Source organism: Odontomachus brunneus, unplaced genomic scaffold, assembly GCF_010583005.1.
Source record: "Odontomachus brunneus isolate Ranch 3 - 2012 unplaced genomic scaffold, Obru_v1 Obru_scaffold_019, whole genome shotgun sequence".
NCBI lineage: Eukaryota > Metazoa > Arthropoda > Insecta > Hymenoptera > Formicidae > Odontomachus > Odontomachus brunneus.
In genome coordinates this window covers 126,091-138,865 of record NW_022639469.1, presented here as the reverse complement: position 1 = coordinate 138,865, position 12,775 = coordinate 126,091, and the positions used below count along the sequence as shown (strand labels likewise).

General features: G+C 36.4%; 3 protein-coding genes across 8 annotated transcripts in view; 1 reads left to right on the top strand and 2 right to left on the bottom strand.

Moving 5' to 3' along the window:
- Positions 1–71: 71 nt before the first annotated feature.
- On the bottom strand, positions 72–1,638 carry LOC116841893. Its single transcript, XM_032810354.1, has 2 exons — positions 1,484–1,638; positions 72–1,220 (listed from the first exon to the last, which is right to left on the bottom strand). Exon 2 carries the CDS (start codon positions 1,218–1,220, stop codon positions 822–824), a length of 399 nt encoding a protein of 132 aa, XP_032666245.1. The 5' UTR covers positions 1,484–1,638; the 3' UTR covers positions 72–821.
- A 5,216-nt stretch (positions 1,639–6,854) lies between these two features.
- Positions 6,855–10,104, top strand: LOC116841891. The gene is made up of 3 exons (XM_032810350.1): positions 6,855–6,996; positions 7,292–7,346; positions 8,272–10,104. Exons 1-3 carry the CDS (start codon positions 6,988–6,990, stop codon positions 9,468–9,470), a joined length of 1,263 nt encoding a protein of 420 aa, XP_032666241.1. The 5' UTR covers positions 6,855–6,987; the 3' UTR covers positions 9,471–10,104.
- Positions 10,105–10,145: 41 nt separating this feature from the next.
- LOC116841889 (lisH domain-containing protein ARMC9) overlaps positions 10,146–12,775 on the bottom strand; it is a 10,362-nt gene continuing 7,732 nt past the window's right edge. For 4 of the 6 annotated variants that reach the window (XM_032810348.1, XM_032810347.1, XM_032810344.1 and 1 more), the window contains exons 13-17: positions 12,226–12,310; positions 11,928–12,166; positions 11,025–11,095; positions 10,550–10,580; positions 10,176–10,296 (exon numbers count right to left, since the gene is read on the bottom strand). In XM_032810348.1, the coding sequence (XP_032666239.1) occupies positions 10,176–10,296; positions 10,550–10,580; positions 11,025–11,095; positions 11,928–12,166; positions 12,226–12,310 (547 nt within the window). Of the gene's footprint in view, positions 10,297–10,549; positions 10,581–11,024; positions 11,096–11,927; positions 12,167–12,225; positions 12,311–12,775 lie in introns of all 6 variants that reach the window. The other 2 variants (XM_032810349.1, XM_032810345.1) reach the window with 1 other exon arrangement.

Genomic DNA, 12,775 nt, shown 5'->3' with positions numbered 1-12,775 from the left:
AGAGAGAGAGAGAGAGAGAGAGAGAGAGAGAGAGAGAGAGAGAGAGAGAGATGAAAACCTTTCTACTCGCTTCTTTTCGTTTCACACCTTCCTTTGTAAGTGTCGAAAGATGGAAGTTACAATCAAACAAAGAAGAAATCTCTTTTTACTCGCGTGTATTATTGACACGCGAATTTACCATGTTGTACTTTTCTCATTCATACATGTATCATTTTAAACCTACATCACGGTTTTGGGAATTTTTGAATCATATCCGCTAGTCCATTGAAGCAGTTGAAAAAAAAACAAGTGTAATCGAATGAAAGCATTGATATCGAGGAAATTAGTACTACCAGTTTCAGTTTATCTCATTGCATTGTGTGAAGAGTTAATGGCAAAGGCACAAAAACACATGTTTTTTACAACGCTCGCCATACGCGTATTTCACTATTAAAAACAAGCAACTTTTAAATAATAAAAATTTTAGCATAACAATGTGTGTGTTAGATCGTCTAACATTTATTCTTATCAAAGTTGTTCAAATTGCACTTTTATAAAGCTGCTTGTGAATTATATAATATCGCTTAAAGCCACTCAATGGTAAAAAGATCCCACAGTTTACATTTTTATACTTTTAGAAATGAAACGCAAGTTAAAGTGCAAGAATCTCAAGACAATGGTATGATTACATCACTTGATCATTATGTCAATGTCTAACGGCATTGATGATATCGAGAAAAAAAATCGGACTTTTATTACGGCTTATTACCGGAGATTGCTTTCGAAGGATCGACATCTCTTAATTACAAGCACCGACAAGTCACGAAATCACGGAAGGAACTCTATTCCGCGTCTTTGCACGTCTTATGCTCCAAGCAGACGTCGTAACAACACTTCTCCCAGTCGTTGCAGTCGTCATTACTCTCGCAGAGCGCAGGTGGCTTGTACCAATCGTAGGTCCTGGGACAGTGGGTCCTTAATGGTGGACAGTGCTTCTTCGGCTTTTTTATGATCTCATGCCAAGGTGATTCGTCTTGTGAGTCGTCAATGCCGAGCCAAAACCAAGGGAACAACAACGAATGCCAGCTCTGTTCCGACCAAGACTCGCTCTTCCCGCTCGGACAACAGTAGTATCGATTGCCCAGTTTGCACCAGTATTTGCAGGACTTTACGTAAGCCTTCACCAGAAAGATGGACAACAGCAGAAGACACAGTGCACTTCCGCGCATACTGAAGCTCATCTAGAAATAATACGCGATATCGGTATAATTTTTGGGTATAGATTATACTTTAACACGCGCAAAATAGTGGACTACTTGAAAATAATATCGATCAGTTACTTAAGATGAGAGTCTCTCAACAGTTTAATAATATTGTCAATATTTAATATCGCAAATATTTAACGCTTCAGTATTTGCCTCAAAGTGCTACAGACATTATTAACTTGCATCTAATATTATCGCAGAAATCTCACTCTAAGATTCTTTCCTAGACTTATACTTACTCGCGGCTCAACAGTCTGCGATCTAACGACGACAGGTCCTCGTTTAGCGTGTCTTATACACCGAGGAAACACGCCCCTACCCGGAGAAGAGGGTTGTAAATCGCGCAACGTCTATAATATGTCCGTCACCGCCGACAGGCGCGAGGCGTACTTCATCTCCACTCGTACTCGATTTCACATGTCAAGATTTCAAAGTCTCGTCGCTGGTAGTCATCTGTAAGAAAAAACTCAGAAAACTTTAGAAACGAAGGACGTCACGTTCGCGCACAATGTTGCGTAGAATGATCAGGGCCGAACTGCAAAGCGAATGAAACGGCTGCACACGTGTAAATAGCCACATATTTTCGTGTAATAATTATAAGTATCTCATTCTTTATGATTTATTGATAATTAATTATTTATCTCTCGTCTTTCCTTATATAGTCCAATAAATATTACAACGGTAACATTATGTCAGTATTATAATTTCTCACTCAACACAAAATGTTATTATTACATATAACATATATTATATTGCATTAACATTGTTGAGTAGGAAATTATAATATTGATGTAATATTGAGAATGTTTGCTCTCTGAGAACTGAGTATAATCACAGATTAGTAGCAGAAGTGAAGTTAAGTAAAATTCAATGATAGATTAACAATACAAATCGAACAGAAATCAAACAGTTTGATATTAAAATGATTATAAAAATAAAATAGATAGTCACTTTATAACCATTTAAACGACATATTTGATCCAATTATTGATATAAACTTCTTTGAATATTTATTTCCTGAGTTTCTTTATTCACTGCATGTATAGAAATATTTATAATAAAAATAGATTCATTGTTCCATATGATTTCAAATTATCTAAAATTCATCCGAATTATAAAAGTTCAAATATACCCGACCCTGAGAACAGTGATGTTCGTCTCGTGCGAATGCACACGAAGAGTATATGCAACTAGACGAGCGATTGTCTCGGAGATTTTTCTTCGAGAAATTTGTTAGAAAAGCTGCTCACCTGACATCGAAATAATAGTCGACCCCAATCTACTTTCGCGACTCATAAGAAATTCCGTCGTTCCTTTGACGTTCACTTATTTCAAAGTAGCACAATTTGCACTTCCGTTCTCTTATGTAAATTTTTTTTCTGCACTTAGAACGACACAAGTATATGTTCTATATACAGTTACGATATATATTGTTTAAAAATTTATGTCTCAAGAGTAAATGATATAAATGATAGAATGAATTATTTTAATATCTATTTACCTGTCAAAAGTGAAAAGGAACAACATAATAAATCAGAAGATAGCAATTATATTTAAAAGATTCCATACATATAACACTTCCATACATATAAAAAAAAGAGAATATAAAATCTATAAGATACGGGACTCACGAATCCGAATTTTCAGTGAGAGTCTTCGTGCTTCCCACTATGTAATCGCAATTACTTGAATCAGTTCAACAGTGTGAATATTTGCAATGCATGTTAAATAGTGTTACATTAAACTTTATAAATTTTTTATCTCCAAGAAGTGCATTAAATAGCTTTGTAAGAAATTTCATTAACTAATTTAGTAATAACAAAGTAAATCTTTTAAATTTGATTTTAATATTCTCCATCGTGAGTGAATAAAGTAAAATAACGTGTTATTAGCTAGAATGAAATTTTTTGCAAATGTATGATATACTATTTCTATAATAAAAGCAATTTTCATTCATAAAATGATCAAAATCGAGCATATGGGCAGGCCAGCTACAATTAGCCAATAAATAACGGCTAACAGGAAGGTTGTGGAGACCTCTCGAAGAAACTTCGGAACTACTAGTCAGGACACATATTTTATATGTGCCCAGATAATACAGAGAATTCAAAAAGAATTCAGTCATACGTCACTAATTCTGAGTATATTTTTAGATGTAAAAATAATTCTTTTTACTGAAATGAGGTTTGAAGAATTTTTTTTGCATCTGAAAATGAACTCAGAATTAATGACATACTACTGAGTTCTTTTTGAATTCTTCTTGAATTCTCTGTGCTATCTGGGTGGTCTTCTTTTTTTTACTTCAAACTCCTGCGCAATTGAGTCTGATATTTGGACAAGATGATGATGTTGCTCAATGTTTGTATTTTGGTTATTACAAAACAAGCAAAAGTATTTTATCTCTTTAAACAACATTCATAAATTATTTATTACTTACATAGATGACATTTCATACATGGTTTACGTTGCTACATTCTACGTAGGCTTACATTCTGAACTTTCTTCTATCGATAAGATGATAATGTGGTTTATAAGTCTTCTAATTGACTTTCAGTCATATTTAGAGGTACTTTTATCGATAAAAGAGAGTTTAAAATAAGGACCGTAGACGTAGAGTATCATAATTTAAATGTAAATATCTAACTTTGCTTAGAATTCAATACTTTACATAGAATTCTTCCTCGCCGTATACCGATATATAGCATTCCTCTTCGAATTCGTCGATACGTATTACCGACATGGTAAATGTTGTTAAATAATACGCAGTCGATAAATAGAACGTTATCATTTTCTTCTTCACTAGCAAATGTCCAGAAACATGTCGCAATATCTGGGATTCATTCAGCCGACGTTCTTATCACATAGTTGATGACATATGTGGAAGTTTCTTCTCTTTTAAGTACAATAATACACTTTTAATTGCTACCACATCTTAATATTTTATCTACGATAAGAAGAAAAGATGTTTGGCTTTCATGTTCGTAACATATGACGCACGTCAAATGAAATTTAGCAAAATTCTTCCCATTTACACAGTAGTCTCTTCTTTCCTCACGATCTTACGATAGCGTTGCTTTAAATGCCTGCCATGTTCATTCAGAAGCGACTGCGATCTTCCGATTGCATCGATTGCCTTTCTCGAGGGTCAAGGTTTCACTTGCTTTGGCATCAGAGTTGCATACCTAGAATTAATTGTATTCAACTTTCCATTCTGACTTTAAAACAACTGGCCGCCCCAGGAACGTCCTGAGGAAATAGGAATGTCCCGAGGATGTCCCCAGGACGTTCTGGACATCTTTACTGTTAGGAAAGAGGGAAGCTTTAGAAGCTCAAATCTATCTCTAAACTCAGACTTGAGAATCTTATGTGCAACAAGTTTCAATTATCCAAATAGCATAATCAGCCTGAACATGTTTAACTGACACTTGGACGGCCCAGGACGCCCTCAACACATCCAAGACAACAGCTTGTGCTATCTAGATAATGACTATAAATAATAATCGTCGAGAATACAATCCAGATTGAACCCGCAACCGTCGCAAACCCTTTCGTCGATACGAAGAGATACGCGCGCTTCAAGACGAGACGTTACTCGCGTGCTAACGTTGAGCACGATACACGGCCGCCAAAGAGACATTGACATTTGCATTCAACCACCTGGGTCATTGCCGTCCAAGTATCTATTGAAATACATCTGATTAACTTACGCGCTTGAATGAATACATGCGAGCGCACGTGCGTGCGCGGAAAGTAGAAAGCACTAAAACGGACAATGCGGGCAAAATTATGAACGCCGGATGGTCATCGGTGGTACATACGCGAAGTATTATCCCGACTTCCGCGAGCAAGCTGTAAGGGATTTGTAATTTTTTATGCATCGTTTACGAACTTTCGAGCAGGATGTATGTGCTCGAAATGCCGCAGATGTATCCGGCAATTGCGCGCACCATGCTGTCCTGATCGATGTTATTCCCGATTCGCTCTCTTTCTATCCCGTACTCCATTGCTGTTCGTACTGATCGCTATGCCATGTCCGTTAGAAAAGAAGTATTATCTTAGAATTGCAAATTATAGAGCGTTGAGAACGGAGGCTTTATTAAGGCGTGCATAATAAGTGGAATGGGGAGGAGGAGATTATCGGTGTAAAAATCAAGTCTTTCAACTTTAATTAATTGTGCATCGAAGTAACGTATCGAAAATCGTTCCTACATGCGAGAGATTAATTAAAACGTTATTCGTTCGTGGAAATTGGACTGTAGTAAGACGAACTACGACACTTTCCACGGTAAAAGTTGCAAATAACGAAGAAATAAAAATTCTCACGTTAGATTTGCTATACTTAAGGGAACAACGGGAAACTTTCTTTTCTACGTAGCGCCATTGTTATTCAGGCGAGATACTCGGTTTACGTCGTATGCAAAATACGACGTAAAATATCCTCTCGTCGGTCACGAATTTCAATGGATTCAACTCGAAATTTCCGTAAGAGCATTCCCGTATTTAGATATTCGCAAAAAATCGAACCAGGCCTGATTGCGTGGTAAATTGTTTTTGTTGATTGGCCAACCGAGTCTCGCAAAAAATTAACATTTGACATATACCAAATATCTTTTAATGAGATCAGATATTTATAATTACCATGATTATGAAACTTAAATATTGATGCAATTAAAGTACTGCACAACTGTGAAAAACAACTACATTAGTGTAACTGAATTTTCTGTTATTTGGGAATTAGGTAAAAAAACTTAGGTTGTAGAAATAGAAAAATTAGGTTATTAGATTTTGCCAATTGCTCTCAGTTTACCTCAACCGAATTTTAATTCAGCTGAATATTCGAACAAATTCAGACGAATTTCTTCAGTCATAGTAACAGAGATATTATTTCTCGTCAATGAGTTTTTTTTCTGGTCCCCATTCAGTTACATGAACTAATAGTTTTTTGAATATTGTACAACCCTGCTTATTTCGATGGAAGTGGTAATAGTTATTTAGATAAAGTTTTATAATACTCTTCAATGAAATTTAGGTAGATTTCTATCAATTCTTATCGAATGTTTCGAGTAGTTGGAAGCCATTAATAACAGTTTCCTATTTCAATATTAACTTTCAACCTTTAACGCATGGCATTTCCCGAGATTTAACGATTTAAACAGTCAGGAGCTTCATTAACGACTATGTTAATCAACGATGTGTATCAACGACGGTATAATTTTTGCACAAATGCACGCACGCTTTGCTGTCACGTAGATAGCGAGGGAGATATCTGTTCTCATCAGGCCACGCAGGTAAACCGCGGTTACTATGTCGCGCAATCATTATGATGTAAAGTACTATAATGCACGGCTGATTATTGTAATAAAGTCAAGACGGATGCTCTTCCTAGATTTATTTCGCAGAACCACCTTCGTGTGGCGGTAGGTAGGTCACGATACTGTATCTCAGCAGTTTGCCGTGTAGTCACTGAGAGAGGTGACCCATTGCTTTCCCTGTAAAAGTGAAGAGCTAAATCAGGTTGACTCTTTCTCTCCGCTCTGTATGGTCGGGTCCCGACCAATGTCACATCAGTATGTGCGCACCAAGTTCGCTTTTACCTCTTCGACAAAGCGTGGAGTGGGTAGCTAGGGGTATAAAACAGAAAACGACGCTTTTGCGAGCCAATATGTGTGTGGTTACATTTTGGTGAACAACAAGGATCCATTAATTCTTACCCGATTGACATTGAGACGCGGCGATATTCATCATGCTGCTAGTAAGTAGATATTAATGTCATCATTAGATATTAATGTCATCTATCCTGTTTTATATTATGTGCTATTATTTTGCTAAAACATTAATTTTAATGTACTATTCGTGTTGATACGCTCTCTTAGATCCTCTCTTAGATCCTCTTATTTAAATTTTCATTAAAAGAGTTCGCGTAAAATCATAACTTTCTCAAATCTCTAAAATTAACTTTGCACTTGTAAGTGATACACATTTTCAATTTTATATATATCGAGGAAATTATATAAATTATTTTCTTACAAAATAATATATTTTTTTAGAATGCAGTGATAATTTGTTGTATCGTCGTTGTGAATGCAGAACCACCTCTTAACAGTACGTATCAATAAGATAACCTTATTATTACTTGCTACGTACATTTGTTCTCATAAAATATACAGTTGAGACTCAGATAGCATAAAACGTTATTATCCTGGATATACTCGAGACATCCTAAGAGTACTTCTTAGGATATCCTAGATACATTCAGAATAATTCTGGGATGTTTTCTGCTGTCTGTAGAGTAAGGGAAACCAGGTCTAGTTGACTTTAGGGTCAGTCATGTGCGCTCTTCTCTTATATATTTATCATAAGAAACAATGAAAACAAAATCACAAAATGTTCTTTTACAAAACATAGATTCTCCTTCGTTAAATAGTTTCGTTAAAATCGAGATTACAACAAGAAAGCAGAAAAAATTAATTTAGAAGCCATTTTCGAGCGTCTTAAAATTTAATATTAATATTTTATTGTGAATGACTAAACTCAAGTGTTATTACTTGGAACGAAGTTTTCTACAAGCGTATGATACACTACTTTCGATAATGAAAACAATTTTCATTCAAATAATTATAAAATAATTAAAATCGAGTATATGGAAGAGGTAAAGTTGGCTACTATTTAAAAGCCGGCAGAGCTATGTAAATCTTTCGTGGAGATCTTGAAACTATTAATCAGGATATATATTTTTTATGTGGTTTTCTTTACTCTGAATTAATAGCCAAATTGACCCTGTACCAAAGCAAAATAGCCACGTTACAGTATGTTCGTATTATTACAAAATAAAATATGGTTTACAAAATTGTTATGGCATAAAACGTAGAAGAAGATTGTATCATATTTGCATATTTAATTAGTTAAAAACTTGTAACTTCGAAATTCTGAAAAATCTGACATTTAGCCCTGGTCTCCCCTAAACTCACACGTTTATCTTAAATAGAATGAAGAGTTTTATGATTATTGAAGAACCGCTTTATTGTAGGCTACTCTCTCACTGGCGATAACAATGGATACGATTACAGTAACGTCGATTACAATAACGCCGTCGCCAATAACGGATACTTAGGATCCAAGGATAGCTACTTGAGCGGCGGCAGTTTTTACAATGATAGAGACACTGGTCACAAATTATCTAATCACATCAGTAGCCATTCGTCGATTAATGACGTTAATCAGGCTAGCATAGGGAGTGACACGGGAAACAGTTACAAATATCCTATGAACGATCACGAAGGCGGGTATTCCAAAACTTACGAGAATCCCGAGGGCGACTCTTACTCTTTGTCGAATCATGCAACGTCTATCCCGTTCAGAGCATATTCCAGTCCCAACAGTAACCTAGATTCAAACTTTAAGACGTACTCCGGCGGCTCCGTTCAAAGGGACACCGATTTCGGCCAGTACGCCGCTGGTAGCAGCAGTAACAGCCAAAGAGTACTCCCTTATCCTGGATACAATAGGCCTGTTATGTTGGAAAATTATGCCGAGAGTACCTCCGACGGCGACATACGCGCGCAAGGATATCACGGCTCCTCCGGTGCTCAGAGTTACTCCGAGAGTGATCACGTTTATCCCCCTTATCCGCCAGCCAGTCCAGCCGGCGAGTACCCGTTTGGAAAGCAGAAAGACGGCCCGTACAGCAACTTGAAAGGCGGCAACAAGTACAACGATATCCACTCGATACCGAGCGAAACGCGTTACACACGTGGAAATGCAGGACACGCCGGCCATAATCACGGTGTTTCATCGCCGTACCTGTCCGGTTCCGGGCCGAGCGGTTACTTATCCAAGACGTACGGCTCCGCTGTCTACTACTCCGCGGGGAAACCGTATAAATACGGCTACAAGTACTCGTCTCGCTACGCTCCGAATAGCGGCGTAACTTACCTGACGCGCGATAGTCATTACGCTCCGTACGGCAAGGGTGGTGGAAAAGTCATAATAATTAAGGATAGCAGGCCGAGTTACGCGAGTCTTTACTCCGACGAGCCGTCCTACATCGCCGGTGGTGGTTACAGGAGCAAGAGCGGAGGTTTCATGAATGCGGCTGGTTATTCCGCATCACCGAATTTCGATGGTTACAGCGGTGGTAGTAGCTACGTCGACGGTCCTACTGTCCCCAGGCGATACAGGGCCAGCGGCGGTGGGCCCATGCTCGTGCAAAAGACTATATATTCTTGATATATGTACCTCTGACCGTGAGAGATCGTATTTAATAGGTATAATGCGCCGAGAGTTTTGTATATATATTTATTGTATAAGCGGCTTAATAACATCCAGAAGCAACACACCCTTATACATGATCTCAAGAGAATTCTTTTAAAGCTAAAGGAGGAAAATAAGTGCAATATTATATTTCTTTTATTAAAAAGGAAATACTTTTTCGGTAAAAATTTTCAATTAGAATATGGAATTATAGAAAATAACATGTTGCGACTAAAGTCACTTTTTTTTTAGTGTTAGAATATTTTCCTTTTAGTTTTAGAAGAATATTCTGGAGGCCGTAATATAAGGAGTTTCCGCTAAGAACGAGATTATATTTTTTGGATGAGGAATTGCTTCAACGTCATTCAAAATAAAGATGCCGTTCGATTCTTTGTAAATGTTGAAGTTGGCGTTTTTATTGTTTCCCTTCTAGGATGTTTTGAATAATTGCCAGTTACAACGGCGTTTGATATATATTTTTTATTATTTACAGTTAAAAACACTATGTGTGCTTGTGTGATATGTTATTGCTTGTAGAGGTGCTTTTCATCTACTTACTTGCTGTTTGTCAAGGATGCTTCGTGTAATAAATACTCTTTAATTATTATAATTCTATAACTTTTATCTAGAAAAACTAACGTTTCGGCAGCACTTGTTATTTAGAATCTTCGATATTCATGCTCACGGAGGTGTTCTCGATATTTTAGGCTTGGCCAGAAATGCGTCTTCTTCTTTAGCGAGTTCTAAGTCACTTTTCCATGAAATATCGTTAACTACATTGCTATCGTAGTTATTAGCATTCCTATAAACAGTGCTACTGCTAAATATAGATTTATGGGAATCAATAATAAGCAGAAGCATTATTAAGACAAGCAACAAACATATAATTTATTCAACGTCATAATTCGATATAAGAATCATTATCTCGTACGCAGAACTTATGTGTGCGTAAAGATTAAATAATATAAAATGTGTGTGCTTTTTATGATACAAAGAGATATTTGATAGCTGTGCGAGAAGTACATTCCATCGTGAATACGTGAAGTATTACTCACAGTGACGCTATGCTGCTGAATTTCTCCACTTCTGCAAAATATAAAATTAAATATAAAAGTAACGATTCAATCTTTCAAGAAATTAATCAACTTATCTGTTCCTCATTATTTTCATTCTTTATGAGAAAATTGTATATCTATTGACGAGTCGAGATATTTGAACTAGTCACTTTAAAACGCGAGACGTTTCTTAAGTAGTCCCAGTGACCTTAGTGACCTATAGTGCGTCATCTGACTAGTTAATATTTATCTAAGTTTCCCATCACTTTCATCCACGTGCTCCAATTTTTTCAAAGTCCTGCACGTATAGGGAAAGCCGCGAGACTTTCACTAAATGTCACTTCGCGAATTATTCTTTTAATGTGCCAAGTTCGTCATTCTTAAGCCAGCGTCACGTGACGACGGCGAGATGCTCATTCCAAATATATTATTATTCGATTAACATTTTTAAGTAACGTATACCTATGATACGTACCAGTTGCTTGGCTGTTTTCGCGACCGGATGCAAGGGTCATGGAAGATGTCACCACAGTTTCACTGCTATCTCTGTAAGACGACACTTGTTAGTTAGAAAATACACATTGGTCGCAAACAAATCATACACTACATCTTAAATTAAATTACTCCTGGTTCTAATAAGTTCTAATCAAGTAATAACGCACTTGGAAGATAGACTTTCGCATAAATAAATTGTGTTGCTAGGAGCTATTTGTCTAGAAACGTTTTGTCCGAAAGCTTGCACTGCTTTTGAAGACACTCCTTCTGAATTCATTTCCCTGAATTCTTCATCGCGCGATTTTCCTATATCTCTCTTAACTTCTGATTCGCATAATTTCAATGGATTCTCAATTTGGTATGAGTTACAATTTTTCCTATCAGTCGCGTTTAACGGCCAGACTGTATTTTTTAATAAAGCTAAATTTTTATCTCGTTTTCCGTAATCTTGACTCTTGCACTTCATAACAAAGGGATATTCGGTAATGAAACTTCTCGCGACACTTTGAACTTTATCCGTGGGAAGGGGATTTCTGCCGTTTACGATAATTTCCTGTCCCTTGAAAATGATTTTATTATTCTACACGAGATCTGTCCATAACAATAACAATATTGCGGATTTATCACGAACCTTCAGGGAAGAATTCGATAAGTCTAATACTTGTTTAATCGTTAAAGCTGTTCGTTTGATACAACTTTCTTCCGGCAATATATTCCTTTCTATCTCTGCGTTATGTCTACCGCGTATTAATTTATTATGTATTAATTTAATATTATATCGACTATATGTATATATTTACGTGATATATATGATATTAAAAAAAAAATCATTCCATGTTGGTCATTCCGGTTTAATCTTTAAATATTTTGTACGTGTAAATACCTTAGCATAGGATGTGATGGGCGACCAGTATATAAATGATTATTTTGTTGATCATTGTAAAAATTCATAGAATTTAATGTAAATATTTTCTTTAGGGTCGTATCGATTGTTATATCCTCGGGGACGCTCGCGGAAATGCTGTAACACATCTCAAGCAATGTCTCTCCGTTCAATTCGCCGATGCAATTTTTCAGCGGATCATTCTCATCTAACTCGCTTTCCAATATATCCCGCTCTTCCTACGGAAATGTTTCGTCGCTCAAACGGTATTCGCATCACGAAACCACATTGTACTTACGTTATCATCATCCGCAGTTTCCTCATTTTGCGGTGTATTAACATTTTCACGTCTCTGCATCTTTAATATATGATCCAGATGCTTTCTGTCGTATCAAAAAATCACCATTGTTTCAGAAGGGAAAGAAAAATTAATTCTATATACATAGGCTCTTGAAGTATACAACTTAAATTAAATATATTTTACGTCAATAAGAGCCGAACCGACCGAACAGAACATGCTACACTTCAGCCGGCATCAAACAAATTGTTTGTTTATTATTAACAATTGTTTGACTCAAATAAAGATTTGTAAATATTGTACCACAAAGAGTTTTGCTGAGGTTTTAGTGACCGAATTGGTACGTCCCACCTAGCAAGTGGGGAGATCCGATTCCTGACTAAGACAGTATTTTTTCGCAATTTTAATCAAATAAAAAATACGTTATAAAGACTAAAAACACTTATCCATCATATACATTAATATTGCCAGGTATTATTATTCCGTCAGTATTTAACAAATATTCGCTCCAACATCAAAACTCGGCTTTTACTGGCCTAAAATATATTTG